General features: G+C 39.9%; 1 protein-coding gene across 1 annotated transcript; it reads right to left on the minus strand.

Annotated features, from left to right (window-relative positions):
- Positions 1 to 2,796: 2,796 nt before the first annotated feature.
- On the minus strand, positions 2,797 to 22,994 carry GPI (glucose-6-phosphate isomerase). Its single transcript, XM_035543221.2, has 18 exons — positions 22,630 to 22,994; positions 18,222 to 18,312; positions 17,252 to 17,320; positions 15,257 to 15,376; positions 14,209 to 14,292; positions 13,979 to 14,125; positions 12,190 to 12,261; positions 11,126 to 11,170; positions 10,273 to 10,326; positions 9,242 to 9,302; positions 7,612 to 7,655; positions 7,243 to 7,395; positions 6,739 to 6,868; positions 6,314 to 6,390; positions 5,524 to 5,652; positions 4,903 to 4,978; positions 4,751 to 4,817; positions 2,797 to 3,235 (listed from the first exon to the last, which is right to left on the minus strand). The coding sequence occupies exons 1-18, from the start codon at positions 22,746 to 22,748 to the stop codon at positions 3,112 to 3,114; spliced, it is 1,662 nt and encodes a 553-aa protein (XP_035399114.1). The 5' UTR covers positions 22,749 to 22,994; the 3' UTR covers positions 2,797 to 3,111.
- Between the last annotated feature and the right edge of the window lie 841 nt (positions 22,995 to 23,835).

A 23,835-nucleotide genomic window follows, 5' to 3' on the forward strand; every position in this document is an offset into this window, starting at 1 on the left:
CACATTTTCTGTCTCACTGGAATTCTACGTTCTCCAGAAGAAAAAACTATTTCTGTGTTTCTTGGCCCATCTAGTAGCTTTTATCATCTCCTGCAGCATAAATAACGATAATACTGTCTCATCAGGACACACAGCCACATCCCTTAGTTTCTCAGTCAGAACTGACTAGATTAGGCCTTTTCATTATGACAGCACTATTCACGAATAACTCTGGGGGTTTTGTTCACCTACCTAGCTTGGTATTGCACAAAATTTAAACTGATTCACTAGAGCTCTAGTAGCAGAAACAGCGTCCAAAACTTCTCATGTCTTTTTTCCTTCAACAGGAGGCATATCATGGCTGGAGAGGACCAGCAGTGCTGGGTCAGTGCAGGTGCCCAGCATGGCCACCATCCCACCTCCAGCAGTGGTGGTAAGGACACACATGGGGAAAAATGAGGAGGGGGCAAGCCTATGGTCCCTTTCTTGGCTCTTACTCTTCAGCTCTTGTCACTAAATGTGAATTCCTGAACCATGTGTGGTTTATATGCATTTAATAGTCCTCAAATTACCTTTTCAAACAGTGATCTGCCCAGTCACTCCTCCTGCTTTTTTTAAACTTCAGCATCCTCCAGACACTATTAGGAAACTCTGCAAGTCTACTACTTAGTCAAAAAAAAAAAAAGCTTTTTTTCCTGTGAATCTGCCTCCTGCCTGCCCCATGTGAAGTCTCCCAATTTCTGGGGATCATGCCCCCTTCTCTTATTTTTATCTGACTCTGCTCCCTGCTCCCACCCAGCCCTCAAGCCATTCCCCTCATGGCTCCCATTTGGGCTGGTGCCTGCCTCCCTCAGCTCCTGGTCCCTTCAGCCAGGGATGCAGCACAGCACTGCTTACCAGTTACCTCAGCAGTGTTCGTTTTAGCACCTACCATTTCTTGTGGAAGAGGGGCTTCAAGCTTAGCATTTGGATATTTAAAAGGAAAACATTCAGTGAGCAGACTGCCTAACGGACTTGTATACACATGGGGTTTGCCAGGCAGCCAGTCACCTTCACGACCATCTAATCTCCAAAACGCAGCCAGTCTGTTCTCTTGCGTTTATTTGTACCTGTGACCGTGCCCTCTCACCCTGCCCCAGGGAGAATCGCCAAAGCTGCTTCACCGCCTTTATCCTGCAGCTGGCTGTGGACATCAGGGATCTTGTCAGGCAGCAGTCATTTTCACACTCCACAAACTCTGATTATCATGTAATGATTCTGGTATCCAGCTTGATTCATCGGCAAGTCACAGCTGAGAACACCTGAGCGGCATTTTACTCGGTCACTAATTTCACCGCCAGTCAGCGGATAACAGCGCCGCGAAAGGAGAGAGAGCCCGCCCAGCCAGGCCCTCGGAACTCGCCATTTCCTCACAGGAGCGCCCGCCCCCAGGTGGCGCCACGGGCCCGCCTTGCACGCGCTCCCCCCCCCCCCCCCCCCCCCCGACCTTTTTCTGCAAATGTAAGGGAGTTACGTCTGACAGTTAAAGCTCAGTCATGTCTACTACCGCAGAGCCTTTGGTGGTGTTCTTTCTGCAGCCATCTTCACATACTCCCACAATAAATAGCTCTTTCACAAGTCTGAAGTGACCACTGCTGGAGTATTATTTTATTGCACACAAACAGTACTATAGTCTTTCTGCTGTTCTGCTTTGTGTTACGAGGTAAAATTTCTGGGGTTGGAAGTCTAAAGGAGTAATACAGACAAAACCATGAGCCCCATGAGCCTCCCCAGGACAGCCCTGGGAACGTGCAGAATGTCACTTTACACCTACCTCTAAACAAAGTTTAAGCTCAGATGCAGGAACTCTTACACAGCTAAAGGACTGATTTAAAAACTCTGGTGAAAATATTTTAACTCCCTCTGGTGGGCTATTTGTGACAGTGTTTTGAGGAGAAAATGCTTTATGAAGGTGATAAGGAACATAGCATCACTGCACTTATACAGAGCCTGAATTTAAGTTCAAATCCAAGCAGACACTGTTAACCCAATGAAGGAATTGTTGGTGTGTCACATCAGCAATAACAAGGCTGCTGATGCTGCCAATTCATTGATTGGCAGCAAACATGCACAGTAAGAGTTGTATAGAGTTGCATACTCAGACTTTGTCACAGTACAACTCGTCATTGTATGAGAATAACAGTTATTCTTATTTTTCCTTTCAATGCTTGTGTCTTACCTTTATTAAAGGTGGTTGGAACAACAGCCACAGCATGCTAGTCTAGGGGGTAATAGTTGTAGAGAATTAAAGGATGAGCAACTCATTCACAAGTAGTCACATTGTTCTCTAGTCAGATTTCTGTTAGAACAGTGATGCAGATTTAAGACTGAAATAGATCTAAGACTGAAATAAACCATCACTGGAAGGTACCAAAAATACACTGCTGCAAATAATGCCAATCTTCAGCTTCACATAGTTTCCCAAACTTTCAGGAGCTCAATACATCACTGTCACTGTAGGAACATCCTTCCTTTTTGAACAGCTGTCTGTGCAGAGCTTTCATAGCTTCTGGAGGAAATCAATACAGACCTATCAACAGTAGTAAACTTTTCATAATAGCATTGAAACATCTGCATCTTGCTCAAACACATTAACATAAAACCTGAACAATTTATAGCCATTGATTACTCAATTCTTTGAACATACTTCTAGCTTACAGCAGACCCAGTCCAAGGCAATGACATGCCTAACAAGTTGGTGCACTTGACTTTAGAGAACTTTACACACAGTAAAATGTTACTGGGTCTGTGTTTTAAAGATACAGAAAAATGAAAAAGTTTTACTCATCCATCATATCTTTTATTTCCTAATATCATGTGATCATCTTTAAGGAAGTTGACGGATAAGAAGTGAGGAACATACCAGCTGCACTTTACAGATCAACAACCACAAAAATAGAAAGCAACTATACAATCTCTGGGTTTCACAACTAGTTTTCATTGGTAACACTTGACGCAACAAGATTAACTGCAACAAGTGAAGAAGCTACATCGGTAAAGTGCTATTTTTGTTAAGAGTGGCTAAAAAAGCACAACTACAACAGACTTGAGTATTCGGTCATTAGATTGTCGATGTCCTCAGAATCTTTCACTTCAGGCTCTATGTTTTTTGATGAAATTGATGAGCCCATTTGTTGAGCTATCATGAGATGTCACTGGAGCATCTGACTCCAGTTCAGGCTCAATTTTCTTGGCAAGTTGTTTTCCAAGCTCAACTCTGCATTTAAAAAAGTAGGAGAACAAAGAAAAATAGTATTAGTACTAACTTAAGGTATGTTAAGAACAGGTGCCAGTAAAGAGTAACAGGACAGTGAACATTATGGCTGACCAAATTATTTATTGTAGTGCCATTCACGAACAACTGGGATTCTCACAAGTACAACTGCCTAGCTGAACAGGCAGCTCAAATTACACAAAGCTTTTCTTTAGATATCTTCTGTATAGTCTTTCTGCACTGTAACTCCCTTTCAGTATTCATTTATGTTATGCAGTCTTCTGCAGAGCAGAAGGCATTCAACTTGCTCTTGTTCACCATTAAATACAGTATAAATCAAAATACTGACTTGCAGCACCAAGATGATGAATAAAACAGCTGAGCTGTGGGACTGAAAGCTTTCTTCCGCACTACAGAGGGCTATCCAGACAAGAACCACCAAAGATATTCCAACAGCTGCAAGAAACTAAACTGGTTCTACAGCATATTCTGCTTGCCCTCCCCACATTCCATATTTAGTTTTGGATTCCATTCTAGATTTTCACGTGCTACAGAAAGAGCCATATTTGTATCCCACCCTTATTTCAGATTTTATAGCAGATAGTTACAGCTTTTATTAGACAGTCTTCCATTTTCAGTTTCTACTTCACTGTTTTAGGGTACAAAAACTGCTGTGGTAACACAGCTCTAAGAATACATTCAGAAGATCTATCATTCAGTTTTTATGAAGGGAGCTTAGTGTAAATTACTATTCTAGGCCTTCATAGCAAACATGCTCTTTGAAATAACCCCTGCTGTGGCACAGGCAGGTTTCACCTGGAAAAAATCTTTTCCCAAATCTTTGTGTAAGTGTACCACAAAATATGTTCTACAGTTAATATTACTAGATTCAAGATAACAATTATCTCCTGATGAAGTCTTCTATTTTTAAAGAAACCAAAGTAACGAACTCCTTATTAAGCAGCTGCTTTCCACATTGAGCTCTACCACAAGCATAGGCAGAGGTAGAGCCTGCATTAGACTAGGGACTCCTATGCAGGATTATTGGCAGATGCCTTCATGTAGCTCCAGCACAAGAAAACTTAAAAGGTGGTCAGTCTTAACTAGCAGGTACCACTCAAGCTGCCTACCACACGTTTCTAGAGATAATGCTTTTTTTTCCCCCCTATTACAAGGGGGTTTTTCCCCTTCTACTTGTCAAAGCATGCATTCAGCCTGCTTGACTATGCTCTCATTATTACAGTGTTGAGCCTGCTCAACTATCTTTTCTGCATTCAGAGTTAGTTGTTTATTTTATCTAAAAACCAAAGGTCCCCTAATTGGAGTTGTATGTAGGGTCATCATGCATGACTGAACAAGGATACATGGTGGTTTATTCTCAGAAAAGCTGGTTTCTAATTAAAACTATCCCATAATCATTTAATTATTCCACTATTTTTCATTGTCTTCTCTAAATCATGACACATTAAGGAAAACTGCAGTTGGTAAGTACACCAGAAACAGATCAAGGAGACTTACCCCCACTGGTCATAGCTGTTAATATCCCAGACAACTCCCTGAACAAATATCTTGTGTTCATACATGGCTAAAACAGGAAAATAAAATCTTTATCAATAAGCTTTACCATAAAGCCTTAGTAAGCATTCACAGTTGAAAGATCTTTTACCTACCGATGATTGCTCCCAAAGTGAATGGGTTGAGTTTTGTAAACATGATGGAGTTGGTTGGGCGATTGCCTTCAAAGACCTTTGAAAAACAAGAGGTACATTGTAATATAGCATCAGAAACTTGTTATAATATGCAAGTTGCACATTTTCCTGACAGCCCACATTGGATTATTTGTATTAGCAGCAAAAATGTAATCCTTAAAGCTTTAAAGGCTAACAGTTTCAGCCATATAATTGTTATTTTCATATTCTCTATTATTTCTGTAGCCTATTACAAACAACGGCAAAACATTATCTCCAAGCACTGCTACTCCCACCATGGCTATGGAAAGCTGTTAAACAAAGCCAGAGCAGTGAACAGACAACTCTTCCTGAAATGCCTCAAAAACCTTCCAATCATTATACTTAATGGTAGTGCCATTTACAGACTGCTCCACCATACCTGGCAAGGTAGAGCCTTTAATAAATATCACTTTCACTGTTGTCAAGACAGTAGCACTTAATAGCCACCGGAGGGCACTGCTGCCATTAACAAGTGCCATCAAGCAGCATACCAAGGCAGTGCCCTCACAACAGCAATACCACTAATCAGATGAAAACCAGCAAATTACAGAGCCTGGTTACCTTGTGGGGAAGAAGCTTCTCCAGAGCATCCCCACTCAATCCTGCTGCTTGCAGTTCCTTACGAGCTTCATCAGCAGTCTTTCCTTTCATCAAGGCCTCAGTCTGAGCAAGGAAGTTGGCCAAAAGGATCTAACAGGTAGCAAACAAACAACTATTTCATTAGCTCAAAAACAAATACTCAGTGCCTGAAAGCAGACAGAAGTCTTATTTTTAGCACTGAATATGGCAATAAATTATGCTATACTTTTGTGTATAATGCCTGCTATTGCTTTTTACCTTGGAGTGCTGAGACACTTGATTACTACTTAATAGTGCATGCATCCAAAAACATCCAGGAATGCTCTGAGAAATCCTGCCCATTAGAACTGATAGCAAACATAGTAAGATCAAAGGAGCTGGGATTTCATGTCCCTTTCACCCAGTGTCTATTCCACACCATATCATTAACATAGAATGGCAGCTGTTTTTCCACCAAGAATAGTCAAAGTTGGACAATATGTACTCTGTCAATCAAAGTTCTCACTATACACCACATAGCAATCCCTACCAATACAGGGGAAGTTTAGTTTCCTATTCCTTGCCTAATATTAACGTGCAAGTTGATGGGTGGTTTTATCCTACCAGTTACACTGAAGATAAACATTTATGCTATCTACAAACCATAAAATGGTCTCTCTTGCACCATCATTTTTTAAAGACCATACTTGTCTGACAGAAGAAAATTGCTGGTACACAATTCAATACCTTCAGTGACAAGAAAATATGGGTGTCCTGATAAAGAACTCGTTACCTTGTGATGCAAACCGTTTCTGACTGGATGCTGAGTCTGGACTGGGATCAGAAAGTCACAGGGAATCATGCGAGTCCCTGCAAGAAGAGTCAAGTTAATAGCCTTACAACATTAGAGTTTAAAAAAAGTAATTCTTATCCCACTTTGAGTTATTGGAAGACTTAGCCACTTTAACAATTATAAAAGTTTTATATAAACTACGGAAAGTGACTATACAGTTCAGTTTCAATTCTAGTTGACGCTCCATATTGTAGAGGTGAGACCTGCATCTGTAGCTTTCTAAAGCCACTAATTAAGGACACTACAGTCATGTCACACTAGCCTAGACAAGAGCCCAGCCCCTAAATCAGTGTCCGCTCTACACTCCTGCAGCTTTATGGTCAGAATTTAATTCCAAAACAAAGTAAGGTAAAGTCCTAGTTTACCTTGATGAATGAGCTGGTAAAAAGCATGCTGCCCATTGGTGCCAGGCTCTCCCCACACAATAGGGCCAGTACTGTAGTCCACACGAGAACCTTTCTTGGTAATGTACTTGCCATTAGACTCCATGTCACCCTAAAAGGGAAGAGTAGTTATTCTTCTTGCAGAACCATGCACTATCAGTGCAAAGTTCCATATATACTTCAACTATAGTAAGTGCTGTTTTTTTTTATAGAAATTCCATCAATACGAGGGTTACAGCTGCTTAATTTATGGACGCAAACTTAACCGAGATCTGAAGGAATAAGAAACAGAATACGAAACAAATCTCTAAATTAATCAAACAAATAATACAATAGCAATCTTGGCACAATTCTTTCTGTCCTTGACTACATGAATTTACATGATTTCAATTTTAACCTAAAAACATATATTCATGTTCTAGATCCAGGACAAAGGCACACTTACATCCTTGCTTCTTGAAACCTTCTACTCTGGTTGAACCTTACCTGCTGGAAGTAGGCAGCAAAGCGGTGCATGTATTGGTCATAGGGCAGAAGTGCATGGGTTTCACATCCGAAGCAGTTTATATACCAGACCCCCAGCATTGCCAACAAAACAGGCACATTCTTCTCCAGTGGAGCCGTATGGAAGTGGTTATCCTTTTTAACAAATGAAAAAAATTACACTTCTCAAAATAATTGTCATCCCTCCCAAATCCTAAGTTTTTAAAAAAAACTTATTTTAACCTAGAGAGCTCCCCAAGACAGTCATTTTAGAAGCACTGAGAGGGCATCGGGAGATGAACTTTAGAAACCAGTCTGCCTTCATTTATCTTATTAACTTTGGCAAATCTGAAATAGGCATCCCACACTCACCATCCAGTGGGCTCCAGCAAGCAGACTCTCAAAGTTGTCAAAACCTAACAATGAAAAAAGTCAATTTACATTTACTATTATAGCTTAAACTTGATTTTTCTGGTACTTGAATTTTCCTTTATGCAGAAAGGCTCCCAACCACTAATTGAGTTTAAAGTTGTACTTTGAGATCTCCCAAAGTTTAAATCCCATAGGACAGATATTAGTTATGATTAAAGCTTGGATTTCAGAGCAAGCCCAATTTCACGGAACATACTTCAAAACCTTCGCCTAAACTCCCCATTCAGGCAAAACAAGCAACTGGAAGGAAAACAAAGACATTAAAACCAGAATCTGTATTATTAAAGGCTATGCAATTTTCTTTCTTATTAGCCACAGTGGGAAAAGCTTCCCCAAAAATCAGGGCAAGGCTACTAAAGCAGGAATTTCTGCATTGGTCTGAGGATAAACTGTAGTAAGGTTGTTTTGAAAGGTTCTTCTCCCTTCCCTGTTCTCCTGGAAAATTCACCTGATTTTGTTTGCTCTTTAAATAGGGGATTTAACCATCATTTATTTTCACTGATTATTTTAACTGATGCCATCTTTTCTCACAAAACCATAAATCCTGATTGTTATACAGAAGATTACAGTGAAGTATCTGGCAATCAAAGCAGAAGCTCTACCTATGGTCAGAAGCCAGCTCTGGTAGATGAAGGATCTAAGGACAAGCAGTGCAGATAGCCAACAAAATCTAACAGCAGAGATGAACAGTTTACTGCAGACAAAACAGTAAGTGCCTGACTGAAATTTATTTTGCTGTTCAAATTGTTTTTTCCACACAACAACTCCTATTCCTATCATTCCAAGAACACAACCAATGCTTTTCTTCTTATGTCAGTATAAGGGAATTCTAGTTTTTATTTAGAAAATATGTAACTTTATGGTTTGAGACTAACTATTGGAAAGGACTGATGAGGGAACAAATGCAAGGCTGCTAAACAGCATATTCACCAAGAAACAGTTCTTAGAGCTCTTTCACATCCACTGTGTGCTCTCCGCATGCATTTGAGACCTGCATCAGAGATGCCAGTGGTGCCCCTGTAGCAGTACAGATAAGTGAGGATCTATTTAGAGAGTCTTTATCTTTGTTCCACAATCAACTACAAATAGAAACAGCGTTCATATATCAGGCTTCATAATCTAAGAGAATAAGTACTGGTGCTTATGATGTGATGGGAGAAGGGATTGGTTTTATGCTAAAAAAACTCATGCAGAATTGGAGACAAGATTTGACACACTGAAGTTTATGTAGTTACATGAACTAGATACTCTACTCTTAAGAAGTAGAAGCATGTCAGTTGCAAAAATCTAGTTTTCAAGACTGATGTGACTTCACATAAGCCATGCACTTTTGGCTATGCAAGCAAATAGATATAATTTGACTACTTTTACCTTCATGAGTAACTTTGGAAACTACGTTTATAGTACTGAAGCTTTGACATTTCTATCACATTTGAATTTAGCAGAAGCTCAGAGAAGAGGCTGGGTAAAAGAGTATTTGTCCGAAATCTGATCCACAATCCAGTATTGTTAAAATATTCCAAAGATATACTCCCAAAACAGGTTCTTAATATATCACAGGAATACATACCAATATGCAGGGCAATGGAGAGACCAATGGCTGACCACAGAGAATAGCGACCACCAACCCACTGAAAAAAAGATCAATTTAGACAGTAGAAGCGTAAAGGTTTTAAATTGAAGCCTATCCAAACCATCAGGAAATAGCAGCATGTGTTTAAACTATTTTCAGCAAAAGATTCTTTTTGGCAATAATTCACTACAAATCATATGGCATGGCCAAGGGGACCTGTACCTTACAGTAGACCCAACAAATCCTTAAGTATGCATTTCTTTAAGGATTTAAAGTTTTCCAACTGGTCTAGAGGCTATGATTTATATAACATCTGTTGAAATAGCTCTCTTGATAATGACTGCAGTTCATTCTCAAATACTGGATTCACAGCTTGTGTTAACTGCTTTCCTAGTACTGATCTGTAGGAGAGGCCTGAGTCAGCGAGATTATGACATTATATAGGAAAAGGTAATGCTCTAGTTAAGTTCTAAATAGTGGCTTTAAAGTGTAGTTTGTCAGGCAAAGTCAATGAGACAGAAACCAGCCTGTTTCTGATTTTAAGTAGATAAGTAGAAAGGCCAAGGCTAAATGCACTATACTTAAAATATGCATCTGCTATAAAACATCAAGTTAGACTGCTGTTTCTGATGTTTGACCTTTACAGACGTAGATTATATACAGTAGACCCCAACAGTCAAATGTCACAGCTTATAATAACTACTTACATAGAGGAATAAGCTAAGACTTCTATCTCCTATTACCCAACAGATGATTAGTCAGCCAAGAATACAGAAGGCTCTTCTTCAGACCTTCATCTACAGCAGGATTTGAATTGAATGGCCAAGATACAACTGCTTTACTTGCTTGGCACGCTCAGTTTACTTTTAGGCATAATTTTTCAAATGTTTCAGTACTGAGAATACAGCTACTATTTTTTTTAGTTTTGTTTTTGTTAGTTTTCAATCAGTTTGCTGACATCTAATTAACACTTCTGAAATAAATTCTAATGGTTAGCATCTACTGCACAACATTAGACATTTACTTACATCCCAAAATTCAAACATGTTCTCAGGGTCAATTCCAAAGTCTTTAACTTTAGGCTAGAATAAAAAAGCATGGAAGAGAAGACAAACATTCTTAAAAACCTTTCATGTCTAGCAAATAAAAAGCACTAGTTTTACGCCTATTGAATAGACCATTGCCCAATTACACCTTCTATTTTAAAAATACATAGCGTCCATCAGAAAATAGTGTACTTTTATTTCCAAATATCACTATTGCCATTCAGCAGTCTTGAATTCAATGACATAACACTCGTTCTATCAGAGTGGCAGTATAGTTAGGAGTTGGACTGATACTGTTTACATTCAACACGCCCAGAATATTACATGGGAGCTTCACATCAGATTACCCAGCAGCCTCAATTGTTGCTGGGCCCTTTTTAATTGCTGCAGCTCCCCCCCCTGCCCCCTCCACCCCTTCTTTTCTGGGTGAAATACCACATCAGGGTACTTTATGCTCATCATATGCAGAAGATTATTCACATAAACTACTTGCATCACTTCAGCACTTATCTTAGGATTTTGAGTAATATTTATTTATAGAATAATTGCATTCACACACAAACAGTAATGGGTACCCTTCATTAATAATAGGATAGGTATTACAAGCACAACATCCTGATTTCAGATTCATAAAGCTCCAGCAGAAAACACACATCTATAATGGTGCTTTGGAAGCATTCCATTTATTTTCTGTAGAACATATATGCATCCTTTCAGTAGGAAAGCTAATTATTAGTATACAAATAATGGCATCTTCAAGGCTTCCTTACAGGACTATACAATAAGACCATCTTAAAAGTACATAGAAGAAAATCTAAATAAAACTTATACTTACACCATTGGTAGACAAGGCAACAAAGTGCTTGGCCACAGCTGAAGGCTTAATAAAATGAAGAGCGTTAGATCTATAATGCTAGTTTTTATTTCTTGTTTTAAAACTGATTTGCTATCATTTACTTTTGAACAAAATATTGTTGACTATCATTAGTTATTTTTCATGTTTATCAACTTGAAATCATCTTAATCACATATAGCGTAAGATAACGCTCTGACAGTATTTTCATGAAGGCCTCCCTCTGGAGGTAGTCAATACTTGGAGCAGCACTCAGTTTCCTTAAGAGTACATTACCAGTTTGGTTCATCACTAATACCACTTTTGGGCAGATGGAGTGTTGTACAAGTGCTGCCCTTCCTGCTAGGGTTGGAAGATCAGGACAACTGCAATCACTGATAAATCTAAAGCTACAGATTGAGACTTGGGTCTTTTGGTAAGTGTTTGGGCAAAGATGAGTTGTCTTTAACTAATAGAATGGGAGACTTCAAAGCCCTGCTCTCAAACTAAGTACAGCTACCCTGACTGGAACTTGTTAAAGACTACATTAACTACCTGAGCAGGCAGTATTGCCTCTTTCTTATAAGTTAGAAATTTAAGGGAATAAGCCAAAAATAAGGCTTCTATTCATAGCACAACCATCTGCTACAGAATTATTTTACTGTTTCAACCATAACTTCATTTCTAGTTTTGAAAGATTTTCCAAGAATTGAAAGGTAATGACATGTAGACACCATATTCTTGGATTTCTGTGTCAGTGGTTCCACCAAACCATTAGCCAGCTCTAAGGTAGATGCAACTATCTATTACTTTAGAGGCAGGATTTGAGGTAAAACCATCCACAACCATCTATAATGGAAAACTTGTTTTGTTACTTTGTTCAGACATACCAGCCTGTCACTAACCATGATGCACTTAAATGTTGTGCACAGCATTTGCTATGCTACGCAGCTTATGCTTGGGCAGCTATTGGCCCCAATCCAAAGCATGCTTAAAATGACTGGGGAGAAACTGCACAATGACAATCTGTTGCATTCTGTTATGTAATGTAAGTACATTAGACTTACATCATTAGCAGCATGTAGGAACCACTCTTTGGCCGTTTCTGCATTGGTGATCGTTTCTTGGGTGGTGAAAGTCTGTGCATCAGAAAATGGAGAAGTATATAAGACATCGTACTTAAAATTGAAACATGTTCAGGCTGCTAAAACATTTTTTCCAGATAACCAGATCACAGTAATTCTAGAGGTTCATAAGACAACTGCTACCAAATTTCAGCAAAAAAGCAAGCTTATCAATCCAAATGAGCAATTTGCTGGAATTGGAATAGTTATTCCCTACTTCCTTCCCTCCTCCAAACTGTTACACAAAACCTTGACACTAAAGTTTTCTCCCGTACTTTCACTAAATATGAAGTTATATCACTCAATTAGAAAGTAGCTAATTGAGCTTCACAACAGGACAACCCAGCTGGATTGTCCTCTTGTTCTTTTATTCCTTCTTTTCCAAGCAAAACCACTAATTTTTGCTAAGACACTGCTATAACTATTTTGCTGATTAGAGAAAATATTTTCCTGCTTCATGAAGTGTACAAAGAAGTTCAGTCATGCAGTTCTGCAAAGATCTACCACCATTCTGATTTACTCAGCCATCAAAATTTTGCTTTAAGGGGGAACACTACATTCAACCTACTCTCATCCATCTCCAGAAGTATTTCATTATGAAAGAAGCCTGTTAGGGAAAACAAAAAAATGCCATTCATCTTCTTCCAAATAAATCCAATTATCTAACTACAGCTTGGCAAATAGAAACTGAACTGTTACTCTTTCAATCTGGCAGTCTTCTGAGCCTTTGAACCATGATGCTTGAACTCAATTATTCAAAAATGACCATTAGCGTTACTTTGTGAAGCTTACTTATTCCATGAGTTGCTCAGCTACAGTATTGCCAAAATAAGATAATGAGCACCACTGTAGAGCATGGTCAGCATTACACACATGTTCATTTATTGCAGATTCTGTCTTCAACAGTAAAAAGGTCCTACTGTGCTTTACAAATGAAGGCAATCCACATCATGTAATGACGACTTCTGTCTTCAGTTTCCTCTGATAAGGCAAAAGCCAGTATGTTCTAGTGAGTGTACCTCAGAGGAATCTGGCAACTAGCAATTAAGTTTATGAAGTTATAAAATAAGCTTGCTAACAAGGTGAGATTTACGAAGGTAGCTATTAAGTCCATATTCAGAAATGGAGTGCTGTCTTAAATTACCAGCAGCCTGTCTTCAACTTTTGTTAGTAAAGAAGCTTAGTATTTATAGTGCTCAGGGAACTCAGCATTCAAGTTAGAGAAAGAGCGTTTGCTACTACCCTGAAACAGAATGAAGATTCCCAAACTACACTGATGTGAAACATTAATGCAAAAAACCACTATTGACAACACTGTACTTCATAAGCAATATAAAGAGACCACAATTAAAAATAAGGAATGAGATGAAATCTTGAATTTCTAAGAAATAGAAAAAATGGGATCATACATTCCACCCACAAAGTATAGTAACAAAATTTGGGAATAGTTTAAATTTGTGTTGGCTAAAAAACACCCAAAACAACATCAAATTGGTCTTGTGTATTACTTGTCAAGAATGAGTCATTTTCAGTGCTTGACTTCTGGATCCTTAAACATTTCAGTAGCAACATACACTTTTATTGCAAGTTTAGGATTAATCAAAATAGTTTTATTTTTTTAGAAATAGCGCATGCTACAAGTCCTTAATCTAGAACTTCCTGTGGAAAAGATGTCTTGACTGAATCCTTAACCATTTGAAGTATGTCACACCAGTGACCTTATTAGACATACCTTTGATGCAATGATGAAGAGCGTAGTGTCCGGTTTAAGCTCAGCCAGGGTTTTGGCTATATGAGTACCATCAATGTTAGACACAAACCAAACACGTGGGCCTCCCTTGGAATATGGTTTCAAGGCTTCAGTTACCATCAGAGGCCCCTGGAGAAAACCAAGTTTGGTTTTATCTTCATTGCAGGCATGTACACACAAAGATGTAAAACGTATAGAAGGTGGGTGCTTACCAAGTCAGAGCCACCAATCCCGATATTGACCACATCGGTAATCGTCTTTCCAGTGTAGCCCTTCCATTCACCACCACGGACTCTCTGGCAGGAAAAGAAACCAAGTGTTTTATACTATGTATATGCTCACGTTAACAAATCTAACCCTGGAAGTATGCTGTATTTGCAAGCACTACTGCAGAGGATCTTCAAAGAAAACTTTGAAACTTCTAGACTTTAAAGCCAATACTCAAAACTACCTTGCTGGGTAGACATTTCATTAACGCTTACTTCTGTAAGTGTTAGAAGTTTAACGCACATATTTAAAACAAACTGCAAAAATCAATCTAGCCTTCTTACATGTGGACTACTACAGCATTTACCTGCATTACCTAGCATTTACAGCATTGAACATGGAGACAATAGAAGTCAAGCTAGACATGAAAGAACCTTAGGCACTGAATTATTTGAACATGACATTTAAACAGATGCCTACATTAAAGATGTACAGAACCAATAAACATTAATGATATTTGAAGATTACTGTATTTAACTAGGGAACAAAAAGCTTTGTGTTGCTGAAACAGTAGAATCATAAATGAATCTAACCTAAAGACAGAGGATCTTTAAAAAACTACTTAAGCAGACCACGACCAAATTAGAAGTGAGCTGGGAGCTTCTTCCCTGTCTCCTTCTGATTTTAAAAGAATTTTAAGAGGCAGTTTCTATGTAAGAGTCAAGTAGTAAGAAAGATGTTAAGAAGAAATAAGGCAATATTTGAATGGGGTACTTCATGTTTTACAAGACTTCAAACTCCTGAAATAAATACTACTAAAGGAGTAAGATCTAGAGAGCCCATTAAATGAAAGCCCACCTGCAAACTGACATGCAATAAAGTCATGCTTAAAACAGCTCTAATTCCATGCTTAAGCCAGTACTGTTATAAACCTAATCCAACAAGTGGAGAATAGCTTGTGTGAACCAGTCTATAATCAGTGCTTAACAACATGCCTGTAAGAGAACCTGGTTGACTATAATACAAACAAAAGGTTATAGTGATATATTATACCTGGCAGAAGTGTTTCATTTTGTCCAACACTTTGTTTACTTCTGGAACAACATCTTTCCCATCCACAAGTATTGGCACATTGGAACGATTTCTCAGAGCGATATGAAGCACAGCTCGGTTCTAAAACAAGAGGAAGAAAGAAGGAAAAAAAATGAATTATTTCTTACTCATACTTCACCCAGAAAGTAGTACAATCTTAAAAGTTGTTAATAATCCTTCAGATTAACTGGAACTGCTTTCAACTGCTGTCTGCTGTTAAACAAAAATATTTTCTAAGTTTTGGTAGACAGTCAAGACTGCCCCCATAATGAGTGGTCAGATATATGCAACCTTGTACACCGTCTTTGCACCATATTAGCCTACAAGTTCTAACTCATCAAGACAAACACCTGGCAATATCATGCCTGGGTGAACTATAAATAATTTCCACCTAAGAACAAACTGAGCAGTCAATGCCTGCAGCACCAAACACAGACAAGTCTTAAATATTTAAGACGTGGCTAAAAAATGATCTGATTTAGAACAAGAATAGTAGACAAGTCAGTTCTTGCTATTAAGCAGCTTCCTTTTGTCTTACTGTTCTACATTTATTCTATAACACTGTTTGACAGCATTCTGTTTAACATCTCATGGCCATTTCATACTGTCCACATGCGCCAGAGCCCATTCAACTTCATTTGCTATCTCACATTAACAGAAAATGAATTAATCCAAATCTAATTCCAGGTCTTCTTACTGTAAATGAGAAACAGCCTGATAATGAAAATATTAGTCATCATGCAGGTAACTGCTAAACAAAGTCGCCATATTGAGACAGAATTGAAGCTGGGAGCTAGCAGCAGATGCCAAACACCAGACAGTTTAATATTGTGTTCAAGTGCTATCAGGGAAAAATACATTCTTCTAAGATGACTTCAACCATTATATTTGATCTCAGGTAAAAAAATGAATACCTCCATAATATACGGTCACAGACAGGCTAACCTTGTAATAATCTGTTACATGGGGCTATTGGAAAGCAATATCTGAGAACCAGAACCAGGCAGATGTTAAACTTACCCACATTTCCCCCGCTCCCTTTTTTCTTCCACTGTCTAAAACTCTACCTGTGTATTGAAGGCATTAATATAAAAGGAAGATAAATGATTCTCCAGTGAAGCTTTCTGGTTTAGTCTGTGAATTTCTACAAACATGCAGTATTTACAAGCAATACAACATTCAGCCACTGAGTGATTTTTAAGTAAACTGCTTGTGCAAGAATTAAATCAGTTAACCAAGTCAGAGCAAATATTGATTTCTGCAAATTTACCTCAAATGGACTTAAATATTTAAGGTAGATCAGTAAATCATGTTACACTGATTTTCCAGTTTTCAACCTACTTTTAATTTAAAAAAATAAGGTGCAACTGGTTCCTCTGTATTAAATCTGTGAAGATTTAACTATCATTACAACCCTCAGATCTACAGAGGAATATACTCAGTCTTACCAAAATACATGGCTAGTTTTTCAAGATGGCTTATAGTCTCTACTACTAGAAGTACCCAAAGATAAGTAGCATCAACAATCCAAAGCAGAAAGTCTTACAAAACCCTTGCTAACACATTACATGCAGATTACTAAGCTTTATGAACACTCATTAAGGAAAAGCTTCTAAGGCATACCTGGAACGAAATACTCTGCTCTATGCCCTTTGCAAGACCTAACTCATCTTCCTCTCTATGGAAGTGAAGAGCAAGGGAAAAAAATACACCACCAACTTATCTAAAAACAATTTTTGTTGGAGGGAAGACTGAAAAGCTTTGTTCACATTTTTCTTCTTTGCCAAAGCTCTTAGAGTTTCTCATGTAAGTAACAAAACAAAAGTTAAAACCACTTTCAGCATTTCAGAGTAGCAATTTGAGTGAGTTTTTCAAGACTTCTCTTACAGAGATGCACAAACATCCATAATATAAGCACAACTGAAAGGTAAGAACTATAGACAGAAATAGCCTTACCTCAGTGAAGTTGATCTTCTCTCCACTGAACATTCGCTCTCTGGCACTTTCCACACCCCTTGACTTTGCCTGAGAAATGTAAAAATAGATTTCTCTTAAAAATAGTAAGTCAACATGTACTACAAAGGTCCAGCTACACTATGGAGAGAAAGCATTTAGCACAAGAGAGCAAAACAGAAGTTAGATGAAAAACACACCATATACTAGTTTTAAAATGTATAAAAGTTAATGCTTATTTTATAGGAAGTATTTTTATTCCCTTAAATAATGCTACATGGTAACATGTACTAAAAGATCAAGATGTAGTGAGTAGTCTTAATTACTCAGTTTCATCTTGACAGACTGCTACAGGATTAACTTATTTCTTTGTAACAGCTTAGTTTTTTTTTTTTGTTTTTAAACAGAATAGCAGCGAAAGTAGTTTCACTTCAGCTATTTTTGGAAGCTTTAAAAAAAATCTATCCAGTCTTAGCCTTTGGCTGAACCAATAGTCAAGGAAGGGTTGTAATTATGGACACCACACTAAATTGAAGTTAATGACACAAGCTTCTTAAAATGCATTCAACTGCAAATGAATCTCAAAACTAAGACTACATGACACGAAACAATGTATTTCCATTTGAGGTCTAGAAAATATCAGCTTCTCTTACAACTTAATATTCATCTCTTATTTTACTGCAAACCTCAGTAACAGTCCCATATGCCAGCTGGTTTGTTACAGGCAAGTCTTGACAGACAAATCAGAGAGCTCAAGAGAGATCTGGGAATTGAAAATGGTTCTGCTCCTTGTGGCCAAAGGAAAATGCAAGACTTCCAACAATGCCTTACTAGGCTTAAAACCATGTGACCTTGAACTTCGATCATCTCTTGAATTCAGAACTAAACGTGTATAAACAATGATAGAATGAGTTACGGTTGAAAGTTAACTTCTAGAACACTGAATTAATAAAACAAAGTTTTCTTTAGTTACCAGTTCCACCAGCATTTTCATTACTTCTTCTGTAACAAGGTTCTTTGAATAATCCAGTAAGATATCCCCATGATCAGTATTCAGAGTCAAGCTGTCAAAACAAATAAGTTGCTTAATTACACCTTCTTAAAGGGTTTTAAGCAAGACAATGACAACTCTACAAATAGTAATTAGAAACCTAGTTAGGCTAAGTTAATACAGACGACCTGAGGGACTAATTGGCCCCCACAAATTTTATGAAACGATTTACTAGGTAGTATACCATTTTAACTCTAGACTGTTTTCAACAAGCTCAAATTGTAGTGTTCATTTTCTGCTTGTGAAAAGTCTAAATACAATGAAGTATATTTAATGCACAGCCACACAATCACATTCCACTTTCAACTGAGCCACTAGCAGTCTCTAGCAACTAGTTTTTTCCTAATACATCATAGGTACAAAGCTTATCACCATCTTTTGCAGCTAAGAAAAATGTACTGTCTTCCTACAGTTCATTTTAGCAAACTTAGGTATGTTTATATGGCAGCCTAAACAAAACTGACTTACAAGTCTATGCACCTGCATGTACAGAAATACTGTCAAGTAAGATGCAGAATTACTTCCTATTTGTGCACTGCATAGTCTCACTTCGCTTACTGACTCAGAGCTCTACAAATGATTTTGCTAATCCTTCCCAGAGAACTATAGCCTAACATTTAAAAGAAAGACTTTATGTTTAGAACTGAGGTAAAACATGAAAAGTCTATTAGAAATCAAGTAAGTCCTGTTGTATTTACTAGCCTTGTATCAAAATGATAATTTCTACAGTTGCTTTTTTGTCTTATACAGCAGTTTTCCACCCATTTCTCCTTTGCACTAATTAACAACCTAACGTACACATTTACTTTAAATTCAAGAGTCAGTCCTGTAAGTCATTCAGTAGACTTGATGAAGTCTACTGTACAGTACCTTTTTTATAAGTTACTGTCATGTTTGCTCCACATACTCAAGCCACAGGAAATTGCATGCATCTAAATTCAGTGTTTCCGTGTTGCTCATTATCTGCCCTGCCTCTAGTTTCTCAGTATTTGGCCACAAATATCACTTTTTTTTTTTTTTACTGCAGAGATATACTATGGACTTGGCAGGGACAAAACATAGTATTGTTGCTATCCTAAACAGATATAGCATGACAGAGCATGCAAGATTGGAAGAATGGGACTGAACTCGCAATAACAGTAATGACCAGCAAGGTCTAGACATTTAGGTGGTTTCAATTTTTGAAAAAAAAAAAAAAAAAAAAAAAGACAATTCAAGACCAGAAAACTGGTCTTAAAACACAGAAGCAACTAAGTAGGGAAAGACAGGTATCTTCAAGCACAGGCTTAAGAGAACATTTATCAAAAAACAAGGCAAGCAAGGAAAAACAGTATTAATACTATTAATCAACCTTTTCTTCAGGAGAGTGCAAGAAGTAATCCTGAAACCCCAACCATCTAGTGTAAGAACACCTGGAACCTAACTAGCTAAGCTAAAGACTTACCTCTCACCTGCCAAATTTGCTCTTTATTGATACAGTACAGAAAAGGAACAAATCCTTCACGTCTTTCTATTTAAAATTAGATGTGGTATGTTTACAGACTGATCTCAAGTTTGAACACATTTCACTAAGGGCACTACAAGACCATTAGTGTACTAATGATTCTTCAGTGCTACAGTTTAATCATAGGAAGATAGTCTTAGTGTTCTTCATGAACATAAAATCCTTAAAATCTTTTATGTTTACCTGTCATATGCTTTATTTCTCCAATTCCTTTTTTTTTTTTTTTTAACTTATATAAATAACCAACCACGCTAGACTTAGAAATACCCCTTGAATTTCTGGCTGGATTCAAATCACCACTGAGTTGAAAAAACTGCAGGAAGATGGCATCGCAAAGACACCATGAGAAAAAAAGAGCAATGGCTAACAGTGAATACAAGAGATCTGATTTCCCAGTTCCCACACTGGAGGTACAACACAAGCACAGAGCCTAATCTCATCCTGAACCCTTACACCAGGAGTTCTACCCCTTCTTTAAATAAGACGCACAGAAACATGCAGCTCAATTGCATTCTGCTACACTACCCATTCTGCAATGCGGCATCTAGCAGTAGCGCTACCCAGGTGGAACAGAGGACTTGTCACGTAAGCCACATCCACACTTAAGTGTGGTAGCCTTCCACTGTGAAGTGAAAGGCCCACTGTTCCTACCAGACCGTATATTCAGGCAGCAGAGAAAGTCAAAAACATACTGTACATAGTTGACCCTGCTCCAAACCAGAAGAAGGGGCTATGCAAGTTTTCATCAATGGAGGCAAGACCGGAAGAAAGTCTTCTATCCATACTCAGTAAGACACAGCCAGTGAGCATAAGGTTCTTACAGTAAGATTTAAAAGATACTTAGTCTCTGAGATCAAGTATTCAAATTAAAAACTGATATTCTAAAATTTCTATGGCACAAGCGTCATGAAGCACTTTTACTTCAGTATATTTTTTTTCCTTAGAAGAGAACCAATGATTTTATGATCATACCCAACGGATCTGAAACATCTTCATAAAGATCATTTTCCCATGAGGGAAGAGGTGCAAGTTAAGCAGAGGACCTTGTGGCCAAACCTCTAGGACTGGCTTTCAACAGATGTTAACTACAAGCCAGAGCCGCAGGATGGTGGTAAACTGGTAATCACTGAGAAGTACGCAGGCTGATTTATCAAACTAAACCTGGCTGTCAGTTTTGTATATTTGGGTATGACAGAATTTGTTGGGTAGTCAATAATGTTGGTTTATCAGGAAACAGGACCAACATCATGAAGAGAAATGTCATTAATACAGATTAATGAATCAAACATCTTAACTGTTTCCTGTCCTTACAGTTTGCACAAAAGTCAAGCAGCTACTTGAAGTGAATACAGTAAAGAGCATTTCACAAGAGAAATACAAATCAGATAGACACATTCTGAGAGACATACTTACAACTTCCAGCATGGAGAAAACATGCCACACATGAGTATGTGCTCGAAACATGAGTTACCAAATAACTTATCCTCAATTAATGGTGCACAGCAACAGTCAGTGTAACTCCCTTAGTCTAGTACATATTCACAAGAAATTAAATACAGACTATTTGAAATTGAGCTCACATTTTACAGTTAAAGTAGCTTGCATAATAAAGTGACAGCCACTAAGACTAATATTCAGTGCTATTCTCAGTAGTAGCACTTGCTCAAGCCATTCAGGAAGTCTTGTACGAAGCAGCTCAGTTATACCTTTGGATTTACTTAGTCTGCTTCAGCTTTCCTTTGTTACAAGGATGTTAATAAATTCAGTCTTTTGAAATGTACCGGAGATAAGGAAGCGTGCAACCAGAACCTTTTTTTCTGCTAAAGAGACAAGAGATTGAGCTTACAGATATTAATACAGTTTTTACAGTTAAAGGTTCTGTTATGAGAGCCAGATGAAGTTAATGCTCCAAAAAACCTCACATACCTTTCACATCAATGCAAAATGACACTAACTGTTGTATGCTGGTATGCAGAACTTCATATGTGATGTTGCATTACAATTCAGGTAGTATCAAATGAGCTCAAGAGGAGAAAAGTCCCTTTACCAGTGAAAATTTTGACACATGCAACAAGTAAGATGGCTTTTTCTTGAAGAAGTTGGCTGTGTGTATATTGCCCAGGCTCACTTTAAAACTCAAATCAGTGATGTACCTACGCACTAATGGACTTCCCAGATTGCTGGTGGAGCCCAGCAGTATAACCACACGTGACTTCTCGGCAGTCTCCTGAACACAGGAGACAGCAGCCCCGTTTTACGGGATGAGAACATTACACATTATCACGCTGCTTCCACGTCTTACTTCCTTCTCTAGAAAAAAGCCTTTGCAACGTGTCTGCTGTAGTACGTGTAGCAGGGGAGAATTAAACGCCCACACCACTCCGGGGCAGGGGCCGACAGGTAGGGGCACAGGGGCGGCCGGGGGCGATGCTCGGCGCTGCTCTTATCGCGGGGACAGGCATCTTATCGCGGGGATAGGCATCTTCTCATGACTAAGCAGGCGGCAGGCCCCAGAATGCCGCTGCGCCGCCGCAGCCCGGCGCTGTGCCGCCCGGCACGTCCCAGCCGCAAGGAGGAGTCAAGGACGAGCACACGCGGGGCCGCCGTGCCCGGGGCTGCCGGGGGGGCTCCCCCCTGCCCGGGGGGGCCGCTGCTCGCCCTCCTGCCCGCCCAGCAGCGCCGGGAGGCCCCGGTCGCTGGGGCTCGGCCTCGGCTGCCTTCCCCGGGGCGCCCGAGGCGAGGAGAGCAGCGGCAGCCGTGTGAGGGTGTATGGGGGTGCCTCCTGCCGGCGGGCCCTCTGCCAGCCTCGAGGCTCCCTAGTCTCACCTGAACTTCTGGAAACGCTCCTTGTCGCCCTCGAAGAGCTGCCGCAGGACGAGCTTGGAGGCGTTCGCCTTGTGCCACTCGAGCAGCTTCTTGAAATGGGGGTCGGCAGACAGCGCCATGTTAGCGGCCAGGCAGGGCTGAAGCGGCTCACGCTGCGGCGCGGAAGCGGGCAGGGCAAACGGGGCTAGGGCGGCCGCCCCCGGTTTTATAGCAGCGAAGCTCGGCCTCCTGCCCGCGGCTCCGCCCCGGCACCAGCCTCCTTCCCTTCGGCGGGATGAGCTTCCTCACGGCCGGGAGAGGCGCTCACAGAGGGGTGGCAGCGTGTGGGGGCCGCGGGTACCCCTATTATGAGCCGCCCCCAAGATGCTGCGCAACGCGGTTCCCCCGCCCCGGGGCACCTGCGTGAGGCAGCGGGGGCCGGTGGGATCGGTGTCGGTGTGTTGGAAAGGGACAGGGTTAGAAAAGATCTGGCTTCCCTGCTGCCGCTGCCGAGGGCTGTTTCCAGCCCGGCCCCCCCAGCCCTACTGGGGGCCACGGCGGCGCTGCTCACACCGGGGGCTCGGCGCCAGCCCCGAAACCGGCCTTGGGCATGGAAATCCCCGAGGAGCTGAGCGCAGCATCTCCAATGCTGGGTGCTGGGGCTTTGGCTCCGGCAGCCTTGGGTTCCCCCAGGCCCTTACATAACGAGCTCGGCGGCTGGGGCCTGGGTGCCCGCCTGGCTCTGGGGCGCGGCCGCCGCCTCCTCAAGGCAGGCCGGGGCAGGCGGGCGAGCAGCTGCTCGGTTCTTCAAGGAAAAAAAACGGGCTGTTCTGGGCACAGAGCAAACGTTGCTGAAACAGGGGCGTATGTCGGCTTCTGAGGATTATGCGCTTGAGGCTTAGGTGAATAAATCCCAGTGAAGTCATATTTTAAGCACCTAAGCCCCTTCATGGATCTCGGCCTAAATCAGTCACAGAACGTGAATTTGACTCAGATCACTAAAATCACAGCCCAAGCCCTAAGCAATAGAATTTACATCTTTTTCCTTACTGAAAATCCCCAAACGTTCTTAATTGAACCTAATTATGTTACCAAATGTATACCTCAGTGACAATAAACTGTATAACAAAGGTCCTTCCTTACCTCACAGCACACTTGCTTGTTTCTGAGGTTTGTTTGTTTGTTTTCAAACTTAACTGTTTAACAAGCCAAAGGATTTTTTTTTCT

The sequence above is a fragment of the Cygnus atratus genome, chromosome 12 (genome assembly GCF_013377495.2).
Source record: "Cygnus atratus isolate AKBS03 ecotype Queensland, Australia chromosome 12, CAtr_DNAZoo_HiC_assembly, whole genome shotgun sequence".
Lineage (NCBI taxonomy): Eukaryota > Metazoa > Chordata > Aves > Anseriformes > Anatidae > Cygnus > Cygnus atratus.

Bases quoted from the DNA above. Each gene is read 5' to 3' on its own strand.
- GPI (XM_035543221.2), bottom strand. From the start codon at position 22,748: ATGGCGCTGTCTGCCGACCCCCATTTCAAGAAGCTGCTCGAGTGGCAC. The intron at 14,126-14,208 runs GTAAGCACCCAC...GGTTTTCTCCAG, and splicing joins GGATTGGTGGCTCTGACTTG to GGGCCTCTGATGGTAACTGA. The intron at 7,656-9,241 runs GTATGTATTCCT...TTTCATTGTTAG, and splicing joins CTCCATTGCCCTGCATATTG to GTTTTGACAACTTTGAGAGT.